General features: G+C 41.2%; 1 protein-coding gene across 1 annotated transcript in view; it reads right to left on the bottom strand.

The window, feature by feature from the left end:
- The window catches only part of arhgef40 (Rho guanine nucleotide exchange factor (GEF) 40), a 59862-nt gene that overhangs the window by 15252 nt on the left and 18600 nt on the right, over positions 1–26010 (bottom strand). Inside the window, exons 2-20 of the mRNA XM_017722965.2 lie at positions 24587–24676; positions 22105–22212; positions 17988–18273; positions 16398–17715; positions 14912–15159; positions 14618–14815; positions 14425–14539; positions 13073–13166; positions 12698–12784; positions 12029–12145; positions 11518–11616; positions 9953–10104; positions 9578–9716; positions 8161–8280; positions 7853–8044; positions 5648–6160; positions 4383–4792; positions 2523–2772; positions 1878–1967 (exon numbers count right to left, since the gene is read on the bottom strand). Of these exons, the coding sequence (XP_017578454.1) occupies positions 1878–1967; positions 2523–2772; positions 4383–4792; positions 5648–6160; positions 7853–8044; positions 8161–8280; positions 9578–9716; positions 9953–10104; positions 11518–11616; positions 12029–12145; positions 12698–12784; positions 13073–13166; positions 14425–14539; positions 14618–14815; positions 14912–15159; positions 16398–17715; positions 17988–18273; positions 22105–22212; positions 24587–24676 (4626 nt within the window). The remainder of the gene's footprint in view (positions 1–1877; positions 1968–2522; positions 2773–4382; positions 4793–5647; positions 6161–7852; positions 8045–8160; positions 8281–9577; positions 9717–9952; positions 10105–11517; positions 11617–12028; positions 12146–12697; positions 12785–13072; positions 13167–14424; positions 14540–14617; positions 14816–14911; positions 15160–16397; positions 17716–17987; positions 18274–22104; positions 22213–24586; positions 24677–26010) is intronic.

Raw genomic sequence — 26010 nt, 5'->3', positions numbered from 1 at the left:
GTGTTCTATTGCAAAATAGTTTACTGGACAAGAAGTCTCCTTTTACACAGTGATAAGGCTGATCACAAATACTTTTCAGATCAGAAACATCATATCTTGGTTACATGTCTCTTTTTATAATAGATATGGTATTTATAGTGTCTTGTGGTGGATTTACAGTAACATGTATTAGCCATATCCTTCTATATACATACAACATACATTTTAGGACAGTTCATTGGGCTGTTGGTGACACGTGTGGGTGGGCATTTCAGACACAGTTCATTCATTTAAATTTGTGAGCCATTATTACAAAAATGTCCAAAAAACCTCATGCATCTTACTATCACCATACTATTAAACCCAGACCATAAATATACAGTGTTGGACATTTGGGTGAAATTCAATCTAAAGCAGGGCTGCCCCAAGTGTGGCCCAGGAGGCAAAGACACCCTTCATTTGGCCAGCCGGAAAATCTACCCAAACCCCACCACCAATGAGAGAACAAACACATTTCTATATTATATAAAAAATTTTATTCTTAATTTTGACATATTTTTAAGTATTTTAGTAATAAAATATAATGCAAATTTATAAAATCATTTAAGAACTTCATGTGATATCTACCAACTTTCTTTATTTGTGTACTGTATGGACTTTTTGGCCAAATACAAACACTGCACTTCAGCTCCCCCCAAGACAAAAAGTGTGGGCACCTCTGTTCTAAAGTCTTTAAGACAAGCAGAATAACAAGCATCTGTTTTCAACTCAATTAACAACACCAGTCCAGTCACATCAGAACTTGTTTAACCTCGTACCTTATAGCTGGAAAAGAGCTTTGGCCCAATCCCATTTCACTGCTTGTACCTACCACTTGGTCCTTAGTTCTCTGTTATGCGCATATAAAAAACACTAGTAGTATGCCAATTGGTAGCTAGCTGGCTAAATTTCCAGCTCCACCTTAGATAGTCCAGCAGTTCTGATGCCTGAAGTGCCACAACGTAACTGCTGCACCATTTAAGGTGGAACGGGAAAATTCAAATGAGAAGCTGGTGAATATCTGATTTCAGCTCCATATCAGTGAAGAATCAGAGGTGGGTGATAATACATAATTGCCCCCCTCTTTGAAGGCTTTTGATTCCCTAAATGTAACTAAAGCCCAGCAGTGAGGAGCTGAACTTTACCCTCCTCTGCTATCACTGCAGGCTATCAGGGTCATCTACAGAGCAACGCTAGTATGTAGTAAGACTGTCAATGAAGAAATGCTCTTCTTTGTTTGAGGGTCCCATTTCATAGAGGAAGATTTCAACCACTACCCCTTGTCACTCAGTTCCAAGGGGCAAAGTGACACTCGAAAACAAGAGGTAGAGCTAAAAATAAGAAAGAAGACTGGGCCTTTCTGATTTGTACCTTCGTCTTTGTGCAAAGACCTTTCAGGAAATCCAGCCCAGCAGATTAAACTCTAACAAAAATTCTTACATCCTTAATCACATCCCTTTATGCAATCATGAAGCATGAATTCAGTACAAGTAGGTTTTTCGAGAGCAGTGTAACCACAGGCGTCTATCACGATGCTGCATAGGGGACTGTCTTTAACCTTGGCATACCTTGGCACTAACTGTTAAAATATGCAGCATTTTCTCTTTTAATTTAGAAACAGAAATGGATCAAAATATGGTTTATGGCCTTTTCCACTTTTGTGTCGTCAGCAGTTTGATGCACTCCTAGTGGACGCAACTGGTACTGCCACAGCATCAGCATCCAAACGCAGCCAAGAATCCCCAGAGACCGTCCACTTCATTACACTCATTACCAAACACATGCTGGCTCTTTAGTTTCTTTTACAGCTGCACAGCGTCAACATGACCGTTTTCAAACAGGTGAATTAAGTAGCTCACCTTGAAGAAGTCAGCAGCTTGGCTGACCAGCAGGGAGTCCAGCTCAGGCTTCATACGGATGTAATGGGAGTACTGCAGGAACTGATCTCTCTATTAGTCAGTGTGTGTCAGACAGCGCATGCATATGTGTTCATGAATGAGAGAGAAAGAGAACAAGATTTAAATGAAATAAAAATATCAGGAAAAAAAAAATATTATTACAAATGAATTTGGTGGCGTCTCGACAACCAGGGATTTTTGCAGGCGTAACAGACAGTAAATAATAGTTTATGTTTGCACTGTGGTCATTGTGGCTCCTGATTTCTAGACACCACCACCAGAAATCTGAGTTTCTCTACAATGCAGTTTCACACCAAACCAATCTGAATGACGTTATTTATGACTCAACGACTGAATTATGCAGAAATTGTGAAACATCTGTGGAATCAACCACTGCCTGCTTACTGGTGTTTGTGCTTGTATTTTCAGAAAGCCAGAGCATGTGCACCCAACAGATACCAGCAAACACCAACATTCTCATGTCGGCAGCTGTTTTACAATATTCAGGCACGCCAAGCAAACGTCTGGGCTTGTTGCTGTTTGTTGGGTCGGTGCTCTTGGTTTTAACTCAGAGTTTGCAAATCCAGACACAAAAACCTTACTCACGAATTTGTGGAAGCAGTCGGTTTGTTGTAGTGTCTGGGAAAGAGCGCCCTCCATGGCAGGGAGGAGTGACTGAGAGTGGAAGGTAGCGAGGCTGCTCCAGTTCGAGAACAGCAACTCTGCCTTCCCTCTCAGAAAGGACGGTGTGTCTGTGCTGTCCATCAGTGGGAGGTAGTTCTCCTCTACGGCCTTCAGAAGAGCCACGTACTGCCTCTCAGAACTCACCAGCCTACACCACTGCAGGTACAGCTTACTGAGAGGGAAATCAAACATGGGGGTAAATATAGGAACAGTCAACTTCACACCTTTGTTCCCCACTTAGTCATGTAGTTGGTCAGCCAAGACAATGTCTTAAATTTGCTTCTTTAGTTTTACAGTGTGGAGTTAATGTAGCTAACAATTAGGCCAAGTAGTTACAACCACGCAGTTTGAGCTGTTGAGTTACTGCCTTACAAATAATTTCAATAAAACATTTGAAATTTGCTTTGGAAAATAAATAAATAAATAAACAATACTAATACTGAAAGCTACATCTTTTATGTTTTCATAAGATCCATGATCTGAATCAATGAATGTCCCTTCTGCTTTCTGTTTTTATGTGTATTAACCTCATAATGAATATAAACACACCCAATTAAACTTTTCGTTATTGTTTTTGACTTAAAAAAAAGACGGTTCTTCAATGGTCATTTAGTAAAGAACATGGTTCTGTATAGAACCCTAAACCATGAACACTCAGACACCCTTTGCATGCTTAGCAAAAAGGGTTCTTCTATTGCGTCAAGCTTGACATCTTAACAATAGGAGAACCCTTTTTTGGTGCTATATAAAACCTTTCTGAAAAGTACCATATACACCACATATACAATCTGAAAAATCTCCAATTGTTTTAAGCATGCAAAGGGTTCCTTGGATGTTCATGGTTGTGTTTAGAACCATTTTCTTTACTTAAAGAAAATTTTTACTGAACAACTGCAATTGTTCAACATTAATAACAATGTCGACAGGCCTACAAAACAAATCCCCATTGAATTAGCTTTGGGCTGAGCCATCACAGTTACCTCTAACTGTATCAAGTAATCTCAAATAGACTGGCAAGATCTTACCTATAAAGAAGGACACAATTACGGATTAGATGGGGCTTCAAGACATCTGCTAATCAGGATTTAAACTATGAAATGTACTTTGATACATTTACCTAAACCAGCCTCACAGCTCCAGTGCAAATTAAAGAAGCAAACTTTTGTCTTGACTGATTGACAATGTGTAAAAAAGATTGTGACAAACCATCACGTTAACTTACTAGATGTACTGTCTGCTCACACATGCTAGATTAACCCATCTTTAAATCTGCACACATTCTCTTACCCAACTATATCTAGTGAACTAGTAAGTTTAAATGTTGTGTTAAACTGTGACATTAATCTACTTAGCAATCATTTTATTACAAATTTTTATTTATTGCTTATTACTTACTCTTACAATTACTGTGCCACAGGTTTTTTATGGTGGTTATTTAGTTCTTGGTGAATAATATAGTAACAGTCCCTGATGTCAGAACACTTTTTGTACAGCTCTTCACATTTACAGCACAAGTTTAAGCCGATTAATCAATTATTTTACTATCAGAATATTTATTTATAAGCCATTGTGGTGAGCCTAACTGATCAGGCAGTTGTGGGATTGTGACAGGCCTACTATTGTTTTGAGCTATGATACTTTAGCTACATGAGCCCTGTAGCCTCAGTGTGAAGGTAATGAAGCAAACTTTAAACACCAAACATGTTTTGGCCGATCGACATTGTGTACAACAGTCTTTGAGTCAAACTATTCTTTTGACAACCTGCCCACTAGCCCACCTACCTCTGAGCAGTAGTACCAGGCCTCTCTCCAGCCATCTCTCTCTCTGTCCTGCCGAGCAGCACGTGTTGCCTGCTCAGTCCAGTATGATCAGCTACCTCCTTACTGCTGACCTCCACTCCCCGGATCAACACCCCGCCTGCCCCCCCTGCCCCGCCCCCGCCTCCTCCTCCTCCCCCAACAGTATCCTTCCATCCTGGTAGAGCTGCTGCCATCCCTGCAGTGAGGATGGGATCTGCTACAGCTTTCCTGCCCAGCCAGGACAGGGGTGACGCGCGGCTCCCTGAGCTTAGCGGATTCTCTGCTGGCTTTGTCACGGTCGCGGCCGCTCGCCGCGGGGCAAGAAGGGCCTGCAGGTCGAAGCTTGGGTGGCGCTTACGGGGAGGTTTGGGAGGGAGAGGAGCCTCTGTGGGCTAAAAGAGGAGAAAAAGAGATTATTTACAGGCAAACAAAAAAGTCATAAAGCTTCTATACATATCATGCATTTACAAACATAACAATCCATACAGACAGTGATTCATGTGCATGCACCAACATAAAAACCTCTTGTGAACTACAAAAAGTGGATCAGTTAGTCCAGGAGTGTCCAATCTTATCTGCATATGGCTGGCGTGGCTGCAGGTTTTCATTCCAAACAAGCCAGAGAACACCTGACTCTACTTGTTTAATCAGTTAATCATCAACAGCTGTTCATGTTTGTTCCAGCTTTGCTGGAATGAAAACCCACAGCCACACTGGCCGTCTGCGGAAAAGACTGGACATCCTTGACCACAAAAAAAATAGAAATGATTTAACTGACCAACCATGTAAAAAACTGAGGCAGTATAGTGGTATAATGAAAAGTCATGTAGTGTCTGCTGAGTCACTTTACACGTTTGCCATCTCTCCTGTGAGGATGACATAAATGTGCCAGTATACGTACCAAATATGGTATGTGTATATTTACTAGAACAATTACATAACCCATGTAACAAATTCCATACATGTAATTAAACTGCCATTGATTAGATGACATTCAGTAGAAAGCATAATAATAGTTTTTATATTTACAAATCCAAAAAATTTCAGTCACAACTGTAACCAGTAGGGTTAAATAGGTTAATAACAATGTCAGAGGGTGAAGTAAGTTTCCATTACCTGTTAGATACATTAGCCTCGTAGCTCCAGTGCAAAAAGAATTAAACTTCAAACACAAACATTGTGATCAGTTGATTTTTCTACTGACTACAAAACAATTCTCACTCTCACATACATGCATACAAACTCACACTCTTCTTGCTTGGGTTGAGAAGGTTCTGCAAGAACTTCCCTCCTCCTGTGGTTCCCCCTGCTCCCTCCTTCTTCTTCTCCTCTCCGATCTTCAGCGTGGAGCAGTTCTGTGGCCGGAACACTGAGGCAAGTGACCCCCAGGACTGCAGGCCTCCCTCCCCTCCATTGCCCCAGTCTCCCTCTACCTCTCCTTCCAGTTCCCACAGGCTAGAGCCCCCTGAGCTGGGGAGCCGTGTAGTCTTCGCCGCGCCTGAGCCGGGCTCCTGGCCCTGAGCTGCAGCGGGTGGGCTGCGCTCTGCCTGGAGCACCCGGGTCTTAAAGTGGGCCAGGGTCCGCTGGTAGCGCTCCAAGGTCTGCGCCCAGAGCTCCAGTAGAGCCCCGCCCCCCAGCTCCATAGCCAGAGCCCGTGCATCCTGGAATCGGGATGGGGGGATGGGGGGGAGTGAGGAGAGAGGAGAGGATGGAGAGGAGAGGGGTGAGGAAGAGGAGACCACGTCGCACCACTGGGACGCCTGTAGTGGGAGGAGATAAACAGTTAATTAACAAGTGAATGACTTAGGATGTCCAGTAAGTTTGATCAAATTTGCATAATGCAAAATAGCTTCTATTCATCATTAGTAAATTTAGCATTTTCGGAGGCACTATTTCTATAAATTAATGGCACATGTGGGGTGTCTAAAGGGCTGCAAAATATGTTGTTTGTAAACCCCTTAACACCACAGGGTTTTTACATAAGGCTTATTATTCAATAACTACAGGGGCTTCAAGGCAAACTGACTGGGCTATTCTTAGGCTATAGAAGTGTTTAATAAGACTCAAGGCCCGCCGATGGGCCTTAGCCATTTAAGGAGTTTGTTATCGCTACATTGGCCTTTATAGAATCTTCAAGGCTTTCTGAATAGATAGAATCATCTCATACTTGATCTTGCCATGTATTACAATAACACTCGTTTCACTGTTAAGTTTTCAAACAAAATTTCTTGAAATGCCCAGCAGAAAAATGAACTAATCAGGAACTGTTGTTGTCTGTGGTATTTAGGTATATGTGGCTAAGCGAGCTCTTCTATTGGTGAGGACTTCAAGAGTCAAAGAGAAGGCCTAATGTGTTAGATTAACAACATACATATGACAGAGGAATCAACCAATCATGTTTTGGGGGGTGTCGAGGCCAATGCGTGGGACCGGTTTTCGTGAGAAGAACATCACTCTATGCCTTCTGGAGTATGGACTAAGTGTGTCAATAACTGTGAGTACGAAAAGCAGCCTAATGAATGGGTGTGGCTAGAAATGGAGAACAGTGGCAGCAGCTCTTTACCATCCTATCTACTAAAAGAGTCACCGTCAAACTGCTACAAAGTAACGTATATGCTAATTTGTCTGTTTCAAGCTTCAAGCAAAACACTCCAAGCTTGAATTTAATCTAGAACTGCTGAACAAACGTTCTTGCGAGTTGCTGTTAGCTGAGCGCCAACATGTTCCTTGAATCTCATAGGAAGGCCAGCAGAAATGAACATTTTAATGCTATTATCCTCATGTTTTTTTGGGGTTTTGACATTTATAGACTGAATTGAAGGCCTAGCCCTAATAGCTACAGTGATACTGCATAAGGTTGTAATATGTTTTTTTAATTTCTTAGACATGGCTTGCCATTAGTCTAATTGCAGTAGTATTTCTACACTGAGAAGCTAGCATTAAACATGCTTCATCAAAGACTTAAATATTTCGTCTAATATACTGTAAATTACAGTTGTATGCAAACGTATCAGCACCCCTAGTCAAATTTCATTTACGTTTTGTTCATGTTTCTGAAAATAAGTTCTAATAAGTTTTAATGCACAACAACTGTTTATTTGCTTATATATGTATATGTAATATATGTATTAATTTTTTCCAATATGTTAAATTCATACAAATTGTGCATTAAATTTGCAGAAAAATGCCTTATTTAAATTTGTTTGTGTAGGATGTGTTAACTCATTTTTACACTGAAAACCAACAAAACGTGTTTTGACTGTAAAGTCTGTAACTATAATCAGATTTTGCAGCAAATAATCACAATATGGTATATCGTCCACCCAGAATTAGCCAGTGATGGTATAATATCACCCACTGCACAATGACACTGTAAAGCTCCTCTGTAATGTATTTTCTGTAGTTTCTACAATAACCAAACATGTGTAGGAGTGTGCGAATATATTTCATACCTCGGTAAGAGTGGACAGTAGCCTCTGTGTGTTGTCCAGTTGTGTCCAGCAGTCAGAAAGGCAGTGAGACATGTCTCTAACTTTCTCTCTGATTGGTGGGAGTCGGTTAAGGACCGTCCCCAGCCCTGACCAGTCCAGCTCGGACCAACTCTCAACCTCTCCCAGCACCACTAGAGTCTCACTGTGAAGTTCCTACAAAGATACATAGGCATACAAATGAGGACACAAGACATAAAGACACAAAATAAAGCCATTTCTGTCATTTCATGATAAACAAATACACTAAATCAACAAATGTACCCACTCACCATGGCAGACTCTCTGAAGCTCTTGAACTTCTGCTGTTTGAGTGAGAGGCGGCTGAGAGAGAGAGGAGGATCTTTATATTCCTCCAGCTGCTCCTGCACTCGCTCGATCTCTTTCTCACACTGAGGAAGAGAAACAGGTTGAAAGCTATTCTTGCCCTCTATTCTTTATGTGGGTTATTTACCAAAAACCTAATTTATTTTCATGTAACAAATGTCCAATCCCTACTCATCACTTAGAATTCAACAGGCTGTTTTTGTTACTCTGCCTTTAATATGTAAATGAAGTCCGTTTTGATTGGCTGTCCTGAGCTGTGCCTCATTCAAAAAGAAATCTGGCACTGAATCACTTCTTATAACTTCAGTGAACGGGTGGGGCTAAACTGCTATGTCAAGGTGCTAGATCACAAAAGCAGTAAATTCTACAACAGGCTTTTTGTGTGCCCTCTCAAAAATGATGGTTCTTCAAGGATTCCTTAGTAAAGAAAGTGGTTCTATACAGACCCTACCTTATACCAACTAGAGTCCTTGGGCAAGACTCCTAACACTACCTTGACCTACCTGTGTAAAATGAACAAAATTGTAAGTCACTCTGGATAACAGTGTCTGTCAAATGCTATAAATGTAAATGAATGGTTCTTTAAACTGTGAAAATTTCTTCAGAATAATGAGGAATGTGTTGCAGATGATTCTATATAGAACCTTTTAAAAAGGGTTCTTCTATCTTCTATGCTTTGATGTGCAGCTTGTAATGAAAGAAGAACTTTTGTTGGGGCTACACAGAACCCTCTTCAAAAAGGTTCAACATAGAACCATCTACAGCTCATTCTCTTCAATCTGAGGAGCCCTTTCACAGTGCAAAGATGCCTTTAATCATGCAAAAGGGTTCTTTGAGGTTTCATAGTTCTAAATAGAACCATTTTCTCTAATAATGAAGAACCATAATTTTAAGTGTGTAGCTTAGCTTTCATTTATGGACTGTGTGGAATGGGTAGTGAATGGTGGGTTTCAAAACTTTTAGAATGTTTGAATAATACATGGAGCCCTTTATATCTATCTATAGAAAAGGGAGGAAAAGGTTTTCCAGAATATGGACCCTTTAAAATTACAATGCTTAAAGCGCCCCCTTATGGAGAGTCCTCAGCCTGCAAAATGTGAGTGATTGAGTTACAAGCCAAGTCCATAAGGGGCTTTTTTATCTAAAACATCCAAAAAACATGATGTCTTTGATTTGACGCAGACTTGATTGAAATGTGTGCATCACTTTCACATGAATAAAATACTGTATATGAAATCTGCACAATAAATTTACTTGCTCGACAATAATTTTGCTCATGTAATAAGTTTTACTCAGTTTGAATTTATTTGCATCATGTATATTCAGTGCATCCCTTATATTTAAGTGTCCTATCTTGATCACCTTGTCCAGTTTTCCCACTAGAGTTGCCAGTCTACCAAGTGCTTCCAAGTCATGGCCTCTCTGGTTTGAAACACGCACCAGTCGATGGAGCGAATCATCAACGCTGTCGTAGAGGTTGGAGGTTGTGGCCAAGGCAGCCCTAAAAACATGAAGCACACATGGTATAAATAAAAACACATGGAAACCCACATAATTACCAAAATCTTCATAATTACTTCAGGATTTCAAAGAGAGATTTCCAAAACCCGAGAGACAGAGCCAAGAATAGGCCACTTACTTGTTCTGGGATGAATGAATCATCACAAAAATAGATGGAAAACTGTCTCATATTAATCCAAATGTGTTTTCATTTATTTGGTCAGTTTCTATGGCTACCTGCAGTCTGGTGACCTCTGAGCCAGCCCGGATGTTCCGTTAGCCAGGCCAGCTAGCCAAGCCCCGCCCCTCCGCTGGAGCTCTGTCAGCCGTTCATCAGCCAGAACGTTCGACATGAGATGCTTGTGCTTGTCAACACTGAGTGGTACAGACTGATGGGACAGGGACAGAGCAGAGAGCGCTAATTGGTCAGACAGAGTAACTTTGGTCTAAGAGGGGAAAGTGATTAAACAAACACCAGGCTACCAAACGTACATACAGGTGCAGCTTTCCAAATGCAGCCAAAGCCTAGTTGTGTCAGGATAAATCTGGATTAACAAAGGTTGAACTGATTTTGAACATGGATTACAAGATTTTAACATGGAGGTAATTCAGGACGAACTGAGCATATTATTAATTTAGGGAATTGAGTTAGGAATGTCCCGCTCAAGCTTTCTGGCCTGCAATTCCATACAAGCACTTCAATACTGAGTATTGGCCAATACCGATTCAATCTTGTATTTGGATTTTTACAGACAGAGCCACACAATTTAGGTAAGACATGCCATTCTACAGTAAAACCACTTTGTATCTGGCCTAATATATCGATACCCATGCCATTAAAACATGCCTGGACTGACAGTGACATCACAAATCCTCAGCTGTGTTTTCATTTCATTTTTACTTAACATTTTGCCATGATCCCAACAGGCCACTGTTTATTCAAAATATTCCAAAATAGGTATTGAATATTTTTTGCGGGCTGAATAGGACTGTGTCACAGGCCAGACTTGGCTTGCAGGCCCAGTGTTTGACACATGGGCTCTAAATTAAGAAACTCTGAACTACTTTGATGAAACAGTAATGTTTTTTTCTCATGTCAACTGAAGATATCTGCACCAAATAGAACAAAGTGCAGCTTAGGAGGTGCTATGTAACCAGAAAGGGCTAAAACAATTTAAGCCACGACTGACTCCCTCTTTGAGGGACAACAAAGGGCCAAATGGGCGGTTGTGTAGTTGCTCATGCAGTTGTTAATTTTTTTAAGCTATGAGCCTAGAAGTGAGAAAAACAACGCTGTCGGAAACAAAATCTTGCATCTTTATTTTTGTTATGTTTTTTTCCTGATGGCTTGAGCTGCAGAAATGCTCCAAAAATGATTTGAAAAGAGATCTTGCTCCATTAACGTCCATTCAAAGTTGAGAAACTTTTTTCCTTCTCCTGTAAAATTACTATTTTGGAGATACGAGGTTTTGTTGCAACAATCTTAAAGCCGAGATTATCAGGATTTATACCCAGATTTGGAAACTGCACCATTAAGAATGTTCTATTTCATACAACTGCAGGTCTTAAACCTTTGAACTACAGGACTATTACTCAGTTATTAATCTTCAGACCTATTATTCAGTACAATTCCTTTGGTAAGTACTAAGTTCTATATTTATGTGAGTGAAAATTCAACTGTGCATCATCGTGCAAGCCCTTATAGTTTAAAGGGTTAAAACAAAGACCAATATTAATGGTTAGTACACTCAACTACGCTATTTCAGCGCTTTATATTAGTGGTGTATTGCTACACAACCCACCTTTATACAATCAGGCAGCGGTTCTGTGTCCATAGACTGCAGTGCGTCTCCCAGCAGAGAGAGGGCGCTCTCGCAGCGTTCGGTCAGCTGCTCCAGGCTCTTTGTAGACAGAAGATTAACAGATTACGGCGTGCTGCAGCTGCTGGGTTCGACTTAAAGTGCGGGTGCAGTTATATTTAACTTTACTGGCAGTTTTTATTGATGCAGCCAAATTCAGTTTCTAAATGCGCAGCATGTTCTATTTTGGCAAGACCTCAAACCGAAGTGCTAAGTTTACACAAAGACCGTTTAAAGCTTCAGTTGCTCAGTCCAGCGAAGACAAGTAAAGTGAAAAGCACGTAATAAGTGCACTTTTACTAGAACCATTGACGCACTGTGCGACTGAGCAGATGAATCAAGAACAATTTCTAGTTGTTCAACTTCAGACAGTGCTGCTGTCTCTAAAATGAACTGGAACACTTATGTGCATTGAATTGCTGTCTATTAACAATAAATACGCAAAAACTCTCACCAGTCTGAAGGTCAGCCAATCAGCATGCGAGTGCTCAAAGTCTCCATCCAACCCTTTGGTCAGCTGCTGCCTGTCCACATACTGCTGAAGGACTCCAGTACCTCTCACTGAATGTACCTGTGAGAGAAATAGAGAGAGAGTATTATAATCACTGTATGCTTTTATTTTCTGGTGCATTCTTAACCTTTTGAGGTCTGTTAGAGTTATTATTGTTATTATTGGCTGATACCAAGGCCCAATCCCATTTGTTATTTTTACCTCTAGTAGTGTTTGAAATCTTCCCTAAAAAATGAGACCCTCAAATAAAAATTAACATTACTTCATTAACAGGCTATTAGCCCTGCTTTATAGGCCACTCTGCCAGTCTGCAGTGACAGCGGAGGACCACCACAGGTGTAAATCTGACTTTTTCATGTGTTAATGTCATTGGGACGAACATAGCAAACATCTAAACATGTTATTTTGTTTTGTTCATTTTGCTTTTAAAGTTTTAAATAAAAAAAAGATTAATATCAAATCACTCTACCCTTTTGTCATCGCTTCCGTTTAGTGTGACTAAGACTTACTACTGAATTTGGTATTATTTGTTTATAATACGTGTTTTCTTTTCTATGATATGTGTTTTCTTTTCCTTCTTTAATCATTATGTTTGTTCCACAGCTTTCACACCTCTATGCCATCTAAGCTGGGCATGGCCGACTCTTGCTCTTCTTTCATTAGAATGAGAACAGAGCCGAGGGCTGCTGGTACGTGAGCCTGTAACACATCAACAAACACATTAGGAAATAAAACTGTAAACATTATATTATGCCTGCAACTGCTGAATATTTTCACTTTCAAATATTCTATCCAACATTATTTTGAATATTCAGTAAGAATAAGGAAAGAATAAGAACAAAAAACAGGTGAAAGTCCTAGATATTTGAATTGAAACATCAAATTTTCACTTAATATTCTTTATAACCCTACAGTATACATGTCTCTCCACAGATGCACCCTCACATACCCCCTCCCCAACCCACACATACACACACACAGTCTCACCTTGAATAACTTCAAGGCAGAGATGCAGAGGTCAGAAGGAGGAGCCAGCCTGCTGTCCACCAGCACAGTCAAGCCCTTCTCTTTGGCTGCAGGTCTGTTATTCAAAAACAACATAACAAAAATAACGCCATACTGAAAATGTCAGCTAATGGTAAGCAAGGGTCATGGCAGAATGCCCAGTGGTGGACATATTAATTCATCCCTCAGGCAGTGCCCTTACATGGAGTTCTTTTAAAGCACTGTTTTGAAATGCTGTGTGAGAACACATGAAGAAATTCTTCAGACAGTAACGAAGAATAATGCATGGCAACCAATAAATACGACAAATATGGATGACACTAAATAGCTTCAAATTATCAGTAGCATGTTTTATTCACATATGCATGTTCGCTTTTCTACTATAAAGGCACCGATAAGTATGTGGACACTTGACCATTACACCTACACATTACAGTTTGGTAATACCCTGTCAAGACATGGCCAAAAGTATATGGACACCTGACCATCACATGCCATACCAAAACCATGCGCACTAATAAGAAGTTGACCCAATTTGTGGCTATAACAGCTTCCAGACATCTGGAAAGCTTTCTACAAGATTTTGGACTGTGTTTGTGGGAATTTGTGAGCTCAGGTATTGATGTTGTATAAGAAGGCCTAGCTCACAATGTTCCAATTCATTCCAAAGGTGTTCAGTGGGGTTGAGGTCAGTGCTCTATGCAGGCCACTGGAGTTCCTCCACACCAAACTTGTCTAACCAAGCTTTTATGGAGTTCACTTTGTGCACAGGTTCTCAGTCATGCTGGAACAGAAAGGGCTCTTCCCCAAACTGTTCCCACAAAGTCGGAAGCATATAAATGTCTAATATGTATTTGTATGCTGTAGCATTAACATCACCCTTCACTGGAACTAAGGGGCCCAATCCCTGAAAAACAGCCTCAGCCCATTATACCTCCTCCACCAAACTTTACTGTTGGTACTATGCATTCCATAGGTAGCTTCTATGGGCAACTGCCAAACCTAGATGGCAGTCTGGAACTCGGTCATGAGTGAGGCAACAGAGAACAGGTGATTTTAAAGCACTTTGCAATTTGTTCTGCCACACTGTGAGTTTGTGAGGTCTAGCCCTTTGTGGTGAACGCAATGGAAAAAAAATCTGAAAAAAAAAATTATGATACATAGACATTATCTCTACCTGACATCATAGCTGGCAAAAGCAACCTTTGGAAGACAATGCCTGTTCAAACATACATTTAGTAAGTGTTTATTTAAATGTACGTCCGTTGTAATAACAAGCATATACAGGCGTCATGCAGCCTGTTACTGAGACATTTCAATCCAACAGAAGTTACCTGGTAATGATGTAATAACAGGACAACAGCTGCACAATGTCATTGACATGGTGAGCCTCCACAGGGGCGTGTGTTTCTGTGATAACCAGTCCTCGTCCAAGTCTGTCCACAGTACCTTTATATAGATAAACACACAGAGTTTAAAAGACTCAAAGTCTGCAAGCTGAAAATTAAACTAGGTAAATGCACATACCTGTCAGTATGAACTTTCCTGATTGGAGGAGATCTACATCTAAATCTCTAAGCAAAGGTGAAGCTTTAGTAGAAGACTGTCCTTTGGACTGGTCAGAAGTTACTGATGTCCCCTCTTCTTCTGTAGAGTGGTCAGGTAAAGATGTGCCTGGTAGACTTTCACCATCTTTGAGGCTTTCTGGTTGACCTTCCAGTTTTTCTAGTGAGAAATGAACAAAATCTGTATTGCATTATCCTGAAAAATCAGGTCTAAAATACAGGACACTTCAGTTATCATTGTGTAGTTTTAACAAACCTCCACTTTTGTCAGTAGACTCAGGCTCTGCTTCTTTGCCATTAGTTAACACAGTCTCTTGATCCAGCTTACTGGCCTCCTCTGAATGAGTATCCTTAGAAAGGGATGACTCAGCTGTTGGGTCTGATGTGGTGGCCACTTGGCTAGTTTTGCTCTGGGCTTTTGAAGGACTGGAGTCTCCCTTGCTTTTATGGTTGATACGACTACCAGATTTACCCTTTCCTTTTCCTTTACCCTTCCTCTTCCTCCTGTAAGTGAAAGAATGAAATCATTAGCTAATTATCCAAGGCTAGATTACTGACAGTAACGAAATAAACTATCCTGACTGTTTATTTAGTTTTGCAAAAAATCAAACAACACAAAAACACAAAAACAAATGTCATCAATGAGTTACAATAGTGGATATACAGTAACTACCACAAGTAATGGCCTTTGTTATTAATGAGTTTCAATTCACATTAAAAACATATGCATCATAATTATTAGTGCTTCAGCAGTGAACCTTGTCTTTAAATGTTGGCAGCGAGGTGAAACGTACATCTATAAAGGGATCTAAGCTCATTCTTGCATAGAAATGATAGCCTCTTGGAGGAAAGCCAGATTTTTATCTAAAGGCTCATGGAATTTGAGGGAATTTCATGTTGCCATGCATCCTCATGAGATTTTCAGGTCCTTTGAGACAAAAACAGCCCCACCCCATCAGACCCAGCACCATATTTCACCCTGGGAACTCTTTTTTTTTTTTCCCCCTTCCCCATTTTTTGTTTTTTGTTCCCAAAAAGTTGTTTTTCATCATTGCACCACAGAACCTGGTTCCACTGTTTCCAAGTTACACTGATGTTTACCAGACAGTATTTTATAAATGTCGATATTAGTTTTAATATATGCATTTGAATGCCACAGACGTTACCTGGTAATGGCATCACTTACACAATGTCACTGACATGGTCACACTCCTCGGGGATGTGTGTTTATGTAGTAACGAATCATTGACTAATTGTCCTCGCTCTTAAAAATAAATGTGCCAAAGGGGTTACTTTGAGTGATGCTATAGAAGAACCACTTTTGGTTCCCTAAAAACATTCAATGTTCTTTTGAGACCCATTTTTGCAAGAACCTCTTCATAATGTAAAGGTACTAGGAAGAACTCTAAAAATGGTATACAATCTTTATATTATGTGACGGTTCTTCAAACCATCAAAAGGTTTCTCACATTTACAAGTCCCTTTATCAAACATTGTTTTTTAGGGAATCAAAGCTGGTTCTTTGGCATCACTCAAGCAACTCTTTGAGTATTTTAGATTTCAGCAGATGCCAAATGAGCCGTGATGTAAACTCAACTCAGTACAGTTCAGTTGAACCAAAGCTAATATTGTTTTACATTCTTCCTCTGATTCACTGGTTTTACTTTTAATTCAGTTTGTTTTAAGATATTTTAACGTGAATATATATTCAACCACTCTACCCATCTCTGGAGATGGTATACCTGGGTGCTCGAAATCCAGCTACTTTAACTTCCTTTCCCCTGGGACACACACGCTCCTCTGACTTTCCAGCATGCCTTTCAACAGAGGTGCTGTCAGTACCAGGTTGAGAAAGATTTCCTTCTGGCTTTGTGTGTTCATTACAACATCTTGTTTCATCTTTGGAGTTTCCAGTTTCTTTGGTTGTGCTGTGGAGTTTGGTAGAGGAGTTTGACTCCCTGTAACAAGAGGCATCTTTAAGTGGGTTTAACTTTATTTCAGATCCGTTAGTCAACAGTCTCCTAGAATCTGAAGCTAGCGTGTCAGTCTTTTGGGTCCCTGCATTGGCAGATTCTGCTGAAGCTTTATCTCCACCATCCTTGAAAACAGAGTCTGAGTGGATTCCCTGATCTTGATCTGATTGGTCCACTCCAACGTTACCTGCTGTGTGAAAGTCAGCTTTATTGATGTCCTCAACTCCAGAGCTCCGTCTACTATTGGAAACCTTCCCCTTGTGACTCTCCTCCCAGGGCAATGTGCTTCCAGCTCCCTCCCTCTCCTTCCCCACCCCAGGCCTCCTCTCCTTGACTGGACCCTTCAAATAAAGTCCCCTGCTTTCCAGACCTACTGGATCCGTACCGCCTTCATCTGAGTCCTGGAGGCATGGAGGGCACGGCCGCCGCTCTCGAGCCAGATCAATGACTTGAGGCAGGGGCCTAGGATTGGCACAATCCCTGCGAGTACCCCCACTTTCCTTTCCACTGTCCCTCCTCCCCAAGCTTCCAGTCCTGCCCCCACTGTTATTGCTGTCCCTCCTTCCTAAGCTTCCAGTCCTACCAGCAGCATCACTCCTACCATATCCCCAGGCCTTTCCTTTCCGCAACCGGATGGCCTTGCTCCTCCTGCACAGTGGAAGTGTTTTGGTCTTGCAGATCCCGTGCATCTCCAGGTAGCGCTGCTTGGGATCAGCACCGCCGTCAGGACCTCCTCGGGGCTCCAGGAGCTCCACGTAATCCCCGGAGCCGTTGGCAGCCAGCTGATCTTGCCTCAGACGCCCCAAAGCAGACTCAGTCTCCGCCTCGCCCCCGTCTGGAGGCAAGTCGTCCTCTTCGTCCCAGGACCAGGAATCGGCCTCTCCTGAGGAAGAGCCCCAGCCCAACCCCAGACCCCCTGTATTTGGTGAGAGGTAGTCGGGTGCAGGGGAGTCCGCAGAGGGATGCTCCAGGCTTGATAAAGGGTCAGATGGATTGTGAAGCAATTTCGGGTATACCACCTCGTCCCAAGGAATACGCACCACGCCGTCACAGGTACTCACTAGGCAGGTATCTAAACAGCCACCTCCTGGTAAGAAAGATCACAGATAATATAACAGAGATAAGAACACTAGCAGAAATGAACTTTGGAAAAGATAGGTCAACTGTTTGTTGAATATTGTGTATGTTTAACAAAGCATTCCTGCAACTTTTTAAATCTTTATTTGTAACCCTGGCCACTATTACTTATTTAGTTCTTTTACCCTTACATCTCACATGCCTAAAATAGCATTACTGAAGATTCTTTTCATCTTAATCTATGTTTCTGGGAAAGCTTGTCCCATTTACTTATGTCCTCACCTTCCCTTTTGCACCCCCGCTCCTTGTTGATGCAGTGCAGCCACTCAGCAGTGAACACTAGGGGGTGCTGTGACTCAGGCACCAGGACCTCCTGAACGTTGCGGCCACCTGGTGCCAAGCACTTAAGGGCCAGGCGGGGACAACGTGTGGAGAATGGCACCACCTGCAGGTAGAAGTCAGTACTGCGCAAGAGCCTCCAGTCAAGAGTAGAGAGCTGAACCACCACCTTCTCCCCCAAGCACAGCGGCCAACCAGAATGCAGGAACAGACAGCCCAAATACTGAGACTGAAAGAAAGAGAGGGAGAAACTGTACTGTAACAAAATTACATTGTTGATTTACAAGCCCATCTATTGTTTTCTAATGTTTCAAGGCATCGCATCCCCCCAAAGTTAAAGGCCCATCATGCACTGTCTAGCCGCATCTGAAGGGACTGACACTTCTCATTGAAAAAGTAAGGCACACATTGTAGTGCACTGAAATGCCAGAGCAGTATAAACGCGACGTTAGATGTTACAGACACACAGCTTTGCTGACTGTCATCTCAAACAGACTTACTTTTGTGTTTTTTTCATGAATTACACTGAAGAAATCAGCTAAGCAAGGGACAAGGCACTCCACTTTATAGACAGCACTATCCCACATAAGCAAGTCTGAGTTTAAGTAATAGCACGGTTTGATTCAAGTGTGCCTGGTGCTAATTGTTAAACATAAGTTTCCATTACCTTTTAATTAGCCTTGTAGCTCCAGTGCAAACCTAAAGGGGTCCCACAACTCCAGTCTGAACAATGTTCCCCCTTTTTCTTTCCTGTTTGCATTCTTAAAGAGAGATTTTTCTTACCTCAGTCTCGTTCTGAGCTCCTATAATCTCTGCTGTGCTGTTTGCAATCGCTCAAGTCCAATTATCCAATGACATGTTCCCTCCCCGCCCCCTTCTTTCTCTCTCCATCAGTTCAAACAGCTCACAAGACTAAATCATATTATGGATCCACAGAGCTCCACTTTCATTCCACCTCTGTACCTCCTTCTCCACTCGTTTGGAGTCAGTCATTTAGTGAGATACGAAAATATCTTCAGTGCAAATATAGACTTTCCACTTCTTTAATCATTTTATTGGACCCCGTCTAGTAAATTCCCCCCATGTCTGGCGCATGCCCCTCCGTTTTTGTCACTGAAACACTCCCTCGTTCCCTCCATTCCACTTTCCGTCTTCCACAGCCTCTGTTCTTCTTTCTCAATGTGCCCTATGTACTCTATCCCTCCCCGTTTCTCAATCAATCCTCTATAACCCCAGACTTCTCTCCCTCTCTCATTCCCTTTCTTCCCTTCTTTCTCCCACGAGTAGTAGCCAAGCCCCCTTTTCTCCCTCCCTCTTTTTCTCCCTCTCTCTCTCACACACATATGGTAAGAATTATAGTCGTGACTCAGAGCACAGTCCCAGCCAGTTCCTCACAGCGACAATGAAAACAGAGCGGGCTGAAACAGAGTGCGAGTGTTTATATAAGAGAGAAAGTGTGTGAAAGAGTTGTATTGTAGGAATGAATGAGAAGCACAGAATAGCACTGTAAGTGTTTGTATGTGTCCATATGAAGGCCTGGGAAACAACATGCATACAAGGATCATTCTACTAAATTAGTTAAACATTACATTACAATCTTTTTAAACTCAAGGTGATTGAGATAGTAATAAGCTAAACATACAGAAATATAAATTTTAGGGTACTTTCTATTGGGAGATGTCGGTCCTGAAACCCTAACCCCTAAATTTAGACTTTAAAATGTTTTCATAGTTTTGTCAATGTTGCTTTTCGATTTTTCTAAGTTGAAAAAAAATTGATTCATCATGAGTATTATTTTTGTTTTAGCCACACCCCTGCATTTTAGAGCTAGAAGTGAGACTGCATCCCTGTCCCTCATGGGCATAAAGTACTTTTTTGTGTTTTAATAAAAATATTATGATTTCATGTGTGTGCAACTGTTCAAAGCTTTGTTTGCTATTCATATAGTGTTATGATTATTTTGTCACCAATAAATCATCTTTTTTAACAGAATAAACATAATTAAGGTGTCTTATTTGGGCTACATTTACACAGCAAGTAAAAGTCTGAACTTTTCCCTCATATGCACAAAAAAATGCGTTGAATATGACATTTTCAATTCTGATTTTGAGACGCTTTCATGTGTGGTACTGAAATCCGATCCGTATCCGATCTGCAGCAACGTGACTCAGTCTGAACAGCCAGATCAGAATTCATGCAACTTTTATGTCAGTACAACTCGACATTCTTCATAATTTCGCGCTGCTGAGGCTTTTATTTAGGCTGATGTTATTGTACCAAAAAAATAGAAGAGACTCATCGCAGCCGCTCCGAGTTTGAAGAGGTTTCGAACGAAGCGGCTGAGTGTGACCGGAGGAGCCTGAGGCTGCAGCGCCAGAGAACAGTTTAAACAATCCGAGGACACAAACCAAAGAAGTGACCGAATAATGTGTCCTTTTCACGGCAAACTCGACCACACTGTGGGGGATGAGCCAAACTGTCAACCACTGGAACGTCATAATTTCTCCTGTGATGCTGGTGAAGACGAAACTAAACAGCTCCAGGAGTGACAGGCGCTCACTGGCCATCATGACTGTTTACTTCTGGATGAGCCTCGTGAAGCGCTGTTCTTTTGCTGATGTGAGTCGGTTCAGGAGTCCGATCTGTTCAAACTGATGTCGCATACAGATCACAAGACCATGCAAACAGCCAAACAAAAAAATCTGATTTTGTGAGAAAATCAGATTCAGGCTACTTTTACCTGCTGTGTAAATGTAGCCTTATTTTAGTCTCAAGTCCAAGTCAGTTAAAAGTCCTAAATGTGTTTTGAGCTCTTACTTTGAACCAGTTCGGTAGAAAGATGCATATGTAAACACGAGTGCCTTTGTACCTTTGTGTATTTCTGTTTAACCCCTCAAACTCTAAAGCAGCAGGGTTTCCTATCAGCCACAACTGGGCTGCAAGGAACCCTCTTGTGTATACTGAGGGGAGAGCCAGTGGTCCTTATAGGGCTTGCAACTTTGTTTTTTGCCTCCCCCAACCCCTCACTCATTCACTCACAATTGACTGGTGTAAAAACTGGGTTACAGAAGCTTAATTTGTCACCATTCCACTTGATTTCTGATATAAAACAAACATCTGTGCTAATATTTTGTTCAGTGTTACATGTGGCACAGTGCTCTCCTCATTCAGTGTCCAATTAATGAACACGTATTCTGAATAGCCTGAGGTTAAGAATAAGAAGAGACAGAAATATCTGCACCTTACTTTCATTAGCTTCCAAACATTATAATGAAGAGCTGAAATAAGACTTTTTTTTAGGTCAGGACTGTTTTTATTTTTCATAATTTATGTACTTCAATTCTTTTTTCCCTTTCAACATATTCTGCAAATCTTAATCAGGTCGGTCTCGTTCTTGACTGGGTCTCACTGGGTAGAGCTAAAGCTATAAACACAAAATTTATTTCTTTTATATTTTCTAGTTTTCACTTTTTAAAGATGAAATCTTTCTGTAATGACACTCATAGAATATTTTTAACCATTTTCTGTGGGTCTATATGCTTTCTAATGGTCAACAGATGAACCCTGCTCTAAATCAGTGGGGAATTGTAGAAATCTAGGCTTTCAAATAAAGACAAAGTCAAACAGATTGCTTTGCCAGCGAAAACTATGAGATCTAAAGTTTTAGTTTTGTTTAGAATAGAACAGAATACCCAACTCTGGTCCTCTAGCACCACTGCCACATGGTGCTCAGTATGTTCCCCATTCTACACACATTTAACCTTAAACCTTCAAGTGCTTGTCAATTAGTGAAATCAGAAGCATTAGATGATCTGAATCAGGCGTGTTGAGAAACACTTTCATAACACAATAGAAAATAATAAAACAATAAATCTTAAGAATCCAGGTGATCGTTAGATGATCAAGTGTATAGTTTAATCAGTTTAACAGTGCCTTGAGTGGTTGTAGAGTTAATAAGCAGGTGAGTAACAGGAGTAAATCTGTGAAAAGGCTTTGCTATGGAGATTAACTTTGTGAACGAGTGAGTTTTGTGCAAGAAAGTAACTGTGTGAGCACTTACACAGGCATGCTGCTGTAGTCGGTGCAGTAGATGTTTGGCCGGGATGAAGAAATCCAGCAAATACCTCAAACTGTCATGCTGGTACGTGGACTCCAAAACTGAGAAGACCTGAAGAGACAGAAAGAGACAGAAAGAGACAAAGGTGAGACAGACAGAAAGAGAGAGAGAGAGAAAATAAAACCTCACCAATTCAACCGCAAGAGCCACATAAGGCCCACCTATTAACTCAAAAAGTCTCAAATTTCACCACAATCTGATACACTTTGAAGATTTTTGTACAACTAATATTTTTTTTAATTAATGTGACTGAAGAAAATAGTATCAATACACTTTTTCTACAGTAGTGGAAAGTTCACAGTAAAAGAAACTTTTCACTTATTTACTTATTGATTTTACACGTGTGGCTAAATCCAGTCTTTTGCTTTAACCCTATAGAACCAAGCATCCTCCCTGAGAATCTGGCCTCTTGAACTTGTTTAAATCTTTCACTATTAGAATTATAGCATTTCCACACTGTGTAGAGTAAAATGCATCAGCGTGTAGAAACTGAGTAATTCTAGTTCTTGGATGCGCTGAGTTCTTTTTCTGAACAAGCATGAAAGGTCATTCAGAGCGCAATTCGGATGGGTAAGCTCTTATGTTCTGCTTAATCAAAGTAATGGTAAAAATTTTCCTATCATTTCCTATCATCCTAACTTCTGTTGCTCGACTGTACTCTCTCAGATTTGAATCATTATTTTTAATCATCAAAATTAGTGTAAGTGCTTTAGTTAGCCAAAATGGAACATTTCTAGTGGGCAGAGCTGTTAGCGTACTAGTGAGGCTAATGCCAGCTCCTCTCTCCTAGTTAGCAGCACTGTTTAACATTTATCAATTGTTGATTTAACATTTATTGAATGACAGCTTGAAAAACATGCAGTGCGTTCACTTATTTGGTAACCATGTAAAGCAAACTCCCTTTTCTCAATTTTGAAATCACGCTGGACGTGATGGCAAAAAGCCTTGTAACTGCCACTCTCCACCCAGAGCGACAGCTGCGGCGAAGTTGCACTTTCTGCAAAAGCGCAATCATCTGGCCTTCCTTCACCTGCTTCCCTAATCACGAACAGCTGAGAGCTGTCATGAGCTGAGGATCTTTATGACGAAGGCTTGTGCTGCTCATTCGCTCGCTGTTGTTGTTGATGAAAGTGGATCATTCATGCAGCATTTTAGGTCATTTCAGGGCACAGGTTTATTCACATTAAAGACTGATATGAGTCATTTGCCAAGGCAAAAGTGAACCATCAGTACAGAAATATTTCTAGTCTCCAGCAAATGGCCAGTGTGTTTCACCAAAACTCAAAACTTAAGGAGTGTCCTCACCAGTCACAAGGCTGACGTGGTTCGTCTTGCACACAAAGCTTTACCCTCTTAAAATCTCAGGCTTCTTTTTAAGTAACTACAGGGGATTCAATGCAAACTGGCTGAGCTATTCTTTTGTGATAGAAGTCATCATCATCATCATCATCATCATCATCATCATCATCATCAACATCTTTAACTAATCAATCAGATCTGGAAAGCAGAGAATCCCTGGCGACCATGTCCCCTGCAATTTCCTCAAGGTCCTTCTGGGAGACACTGAGCCGCTCCCAGGCCAACTTGGAGATATAATCCCTCCAGCGAGTCCTAGGACGACCCAGTGGATCCCGTCCCAGTAGGCCATGCCTGTTAAACCCCCACCGGGAGGCGTCCAGGTGGCATCCTTATCTCATGCCCGAACCACCTCAACTGGCTCCTCTCAATGTGGAGGAGTTGCGGCTCTACTTTGAGCTGCTCCCGATGAGTTCTCCACCGCCACCCTGTGAAGAAAGCTCATTTCCACCGCTTGTATCCTTGATCTCATTCTTTTGGTCATTACCCACAGCTCATGACGACAGGTGAGACTCATGTAGACCGAGTAAACAGGGAGCTTTGCCTTACAGCTCAGCTCCTTCTTCAACACTACAGTCTGGTACAGTGACCGCATTGCTGCTGCCTCCTGTCCCAGCCTCCGGCCAATCTCACAGTCCCTCTTCCATCACTCGTGAACAAGACCCCAAAGTACTTAAACTCCTCCAACTGAGGTAGTTTCTTTTGATCCTGTCAGTAGTCCCCTCTGGTTTCTCTGTGTTTTTAGTCAAACAAGATTACAGAGCGTAAGCTAACCACCAAGAGAAAGTTAACCACCAAGAGAAAGTTAACCTGGCAAGCACAACTGGTCTATCAAGCTTGTTCATCTGCCTGTCTGTCATCTGTCCCTTTTTTCGCTCGTTCATTCAACTGGCCATGCCAGCATTCCCTGGGTGCAAAAACGAGCAGTAAAACGAGATTTTAATATGCCACCATATAAAAATTTGATAGTGTTTTTAGTGAGCCATGAACAGAGCAGGGTTTACCACACCATCTGCATATGTACAGGCTGTTTAGCTGTTTAGCTATGAGGGACACAGAGGACACTGACCTGGGAGAGCAGAGGGGGGGCAGTGCTCTCAAATGGGGGATAGAGGGAGGACAGCGCCCCCTGTACACAGTCCTCCACCGCCTCCGAACCCTGAGAGAGAGAGAGAGAGAGAGAGAGAGAGAGAGCGAGAGAGAGAGAGAGAGAGAGAAACACGTCATATATACAGACAGACTGGAGTTTATAGAGCCTCAGAGCAGAAACATAACATAAATATTATACTAATGGAAATCGTTCACATGGAGAGCAGAGAGCTAGAGAGTGAGTGAGAGAGAGAAAGAATTTGCTGGTGAAATGCTGGCAGCTTGTTCCTCTCAGATACACAGACACAGTTTCCTGTTGTGTTTTCCAGGGACTGTTAAAAACTTCCTGCAGGCCAAACGGGTGTTCTGACCTTTTCAACAGTTATGCTGACCTGTAAACTCCCACCTTAAAACTCATACGTACAAAAAAGACCACGTCACAACAGATAACAAGTACCATGTGTCTTAAATATACATGCAAGTACCTAAAAGTAACAATATGTTCCAAATGCTTTATGTACGCATACAGCAGTGCAATAGTCTATAAAAGTCAGAGACCACCCTTTAAATGTATTCCATTTACAGTCAAAGTGGCAATTAAGTGCAAAGATTTCAGCATCAGAAATAAAATCAGGAAACACTTTTAACAAAAAAATTACACAAAAGCCTCCAACATCAAGTATAAATGCCAAATCTATCAGTATTTAATTTATCCTTTTTTTTATTCTTTAATGTTCATACAGGAAACAAAAAATGACAGAAGCCTCAATAACGAAATATATTAACAATTGTGGACAAACAGGACTTTTCAAAACCGGAGTTCAGAATGTATTTAAAGCTCCAGAGAAAACGACACTCCTAACAACCACCCGGAACACCTGGTAGACACTGAAACTGCCCCCATCAGATAAACAGCACTTCAAGCTTTCTTCTTTGAGAGAGAGGAGAAAATCAAGCAGCTTCAGATCTGAAAACATCCACAGGTGTTTCTCTTCATCTCTCCACTGTGAGGAGACGACTCTGGGCTATGAGTCTGAAAGGATGTGTAGCTTGTGAAGAAGAACCTCACTGAGAAAAGGAGACGGACACATCAAACAAAGAAGCCGAACGATGGACTGAGCAGAGTCCAGACCTCAATGCCACACTGTAGAAAATGACCAACCAACTTCTAAGACTGAACTTTAGAGGCGTAGAATAAGATCCCTCCAGTTCTTTGAATAGCCTGAAAGCAAGCAAAAAGTAGACACAGTAAAAACTGAAAAATGTGATTTTTTTTAGTTGTACGCACAGTACCAGTCACCTTTTCATCCAATGTTTTTTCTTTATTTTTATTATTTTCTACATTGTAGAAACAATACTGAAGACATCAAAACTATGAAGGAACACATATGGAATTCTGTAGCA

The sequence above is a fragment of the Pygocentrus nattereri genome, chromosome 22 (assembly GCF_015220715.1).
Source record: "Pygocentrus nattereri isolate fPygNat1 chromosome 22, fPygNat1.pri, whole genome shotgun sequence".
Lineage (NCBI taxonomy): Eukaryota > Metazoa > Chordata > Actinopteri > Characiformes > Serrasalmidae > Pygocentrus > Pygocentrus nattereri.
The sequence above is the reverse complement of the archived record's forward strand: the minus strand, read 5'-3'. Positions and strand labels throughout refer to the sequence as shown.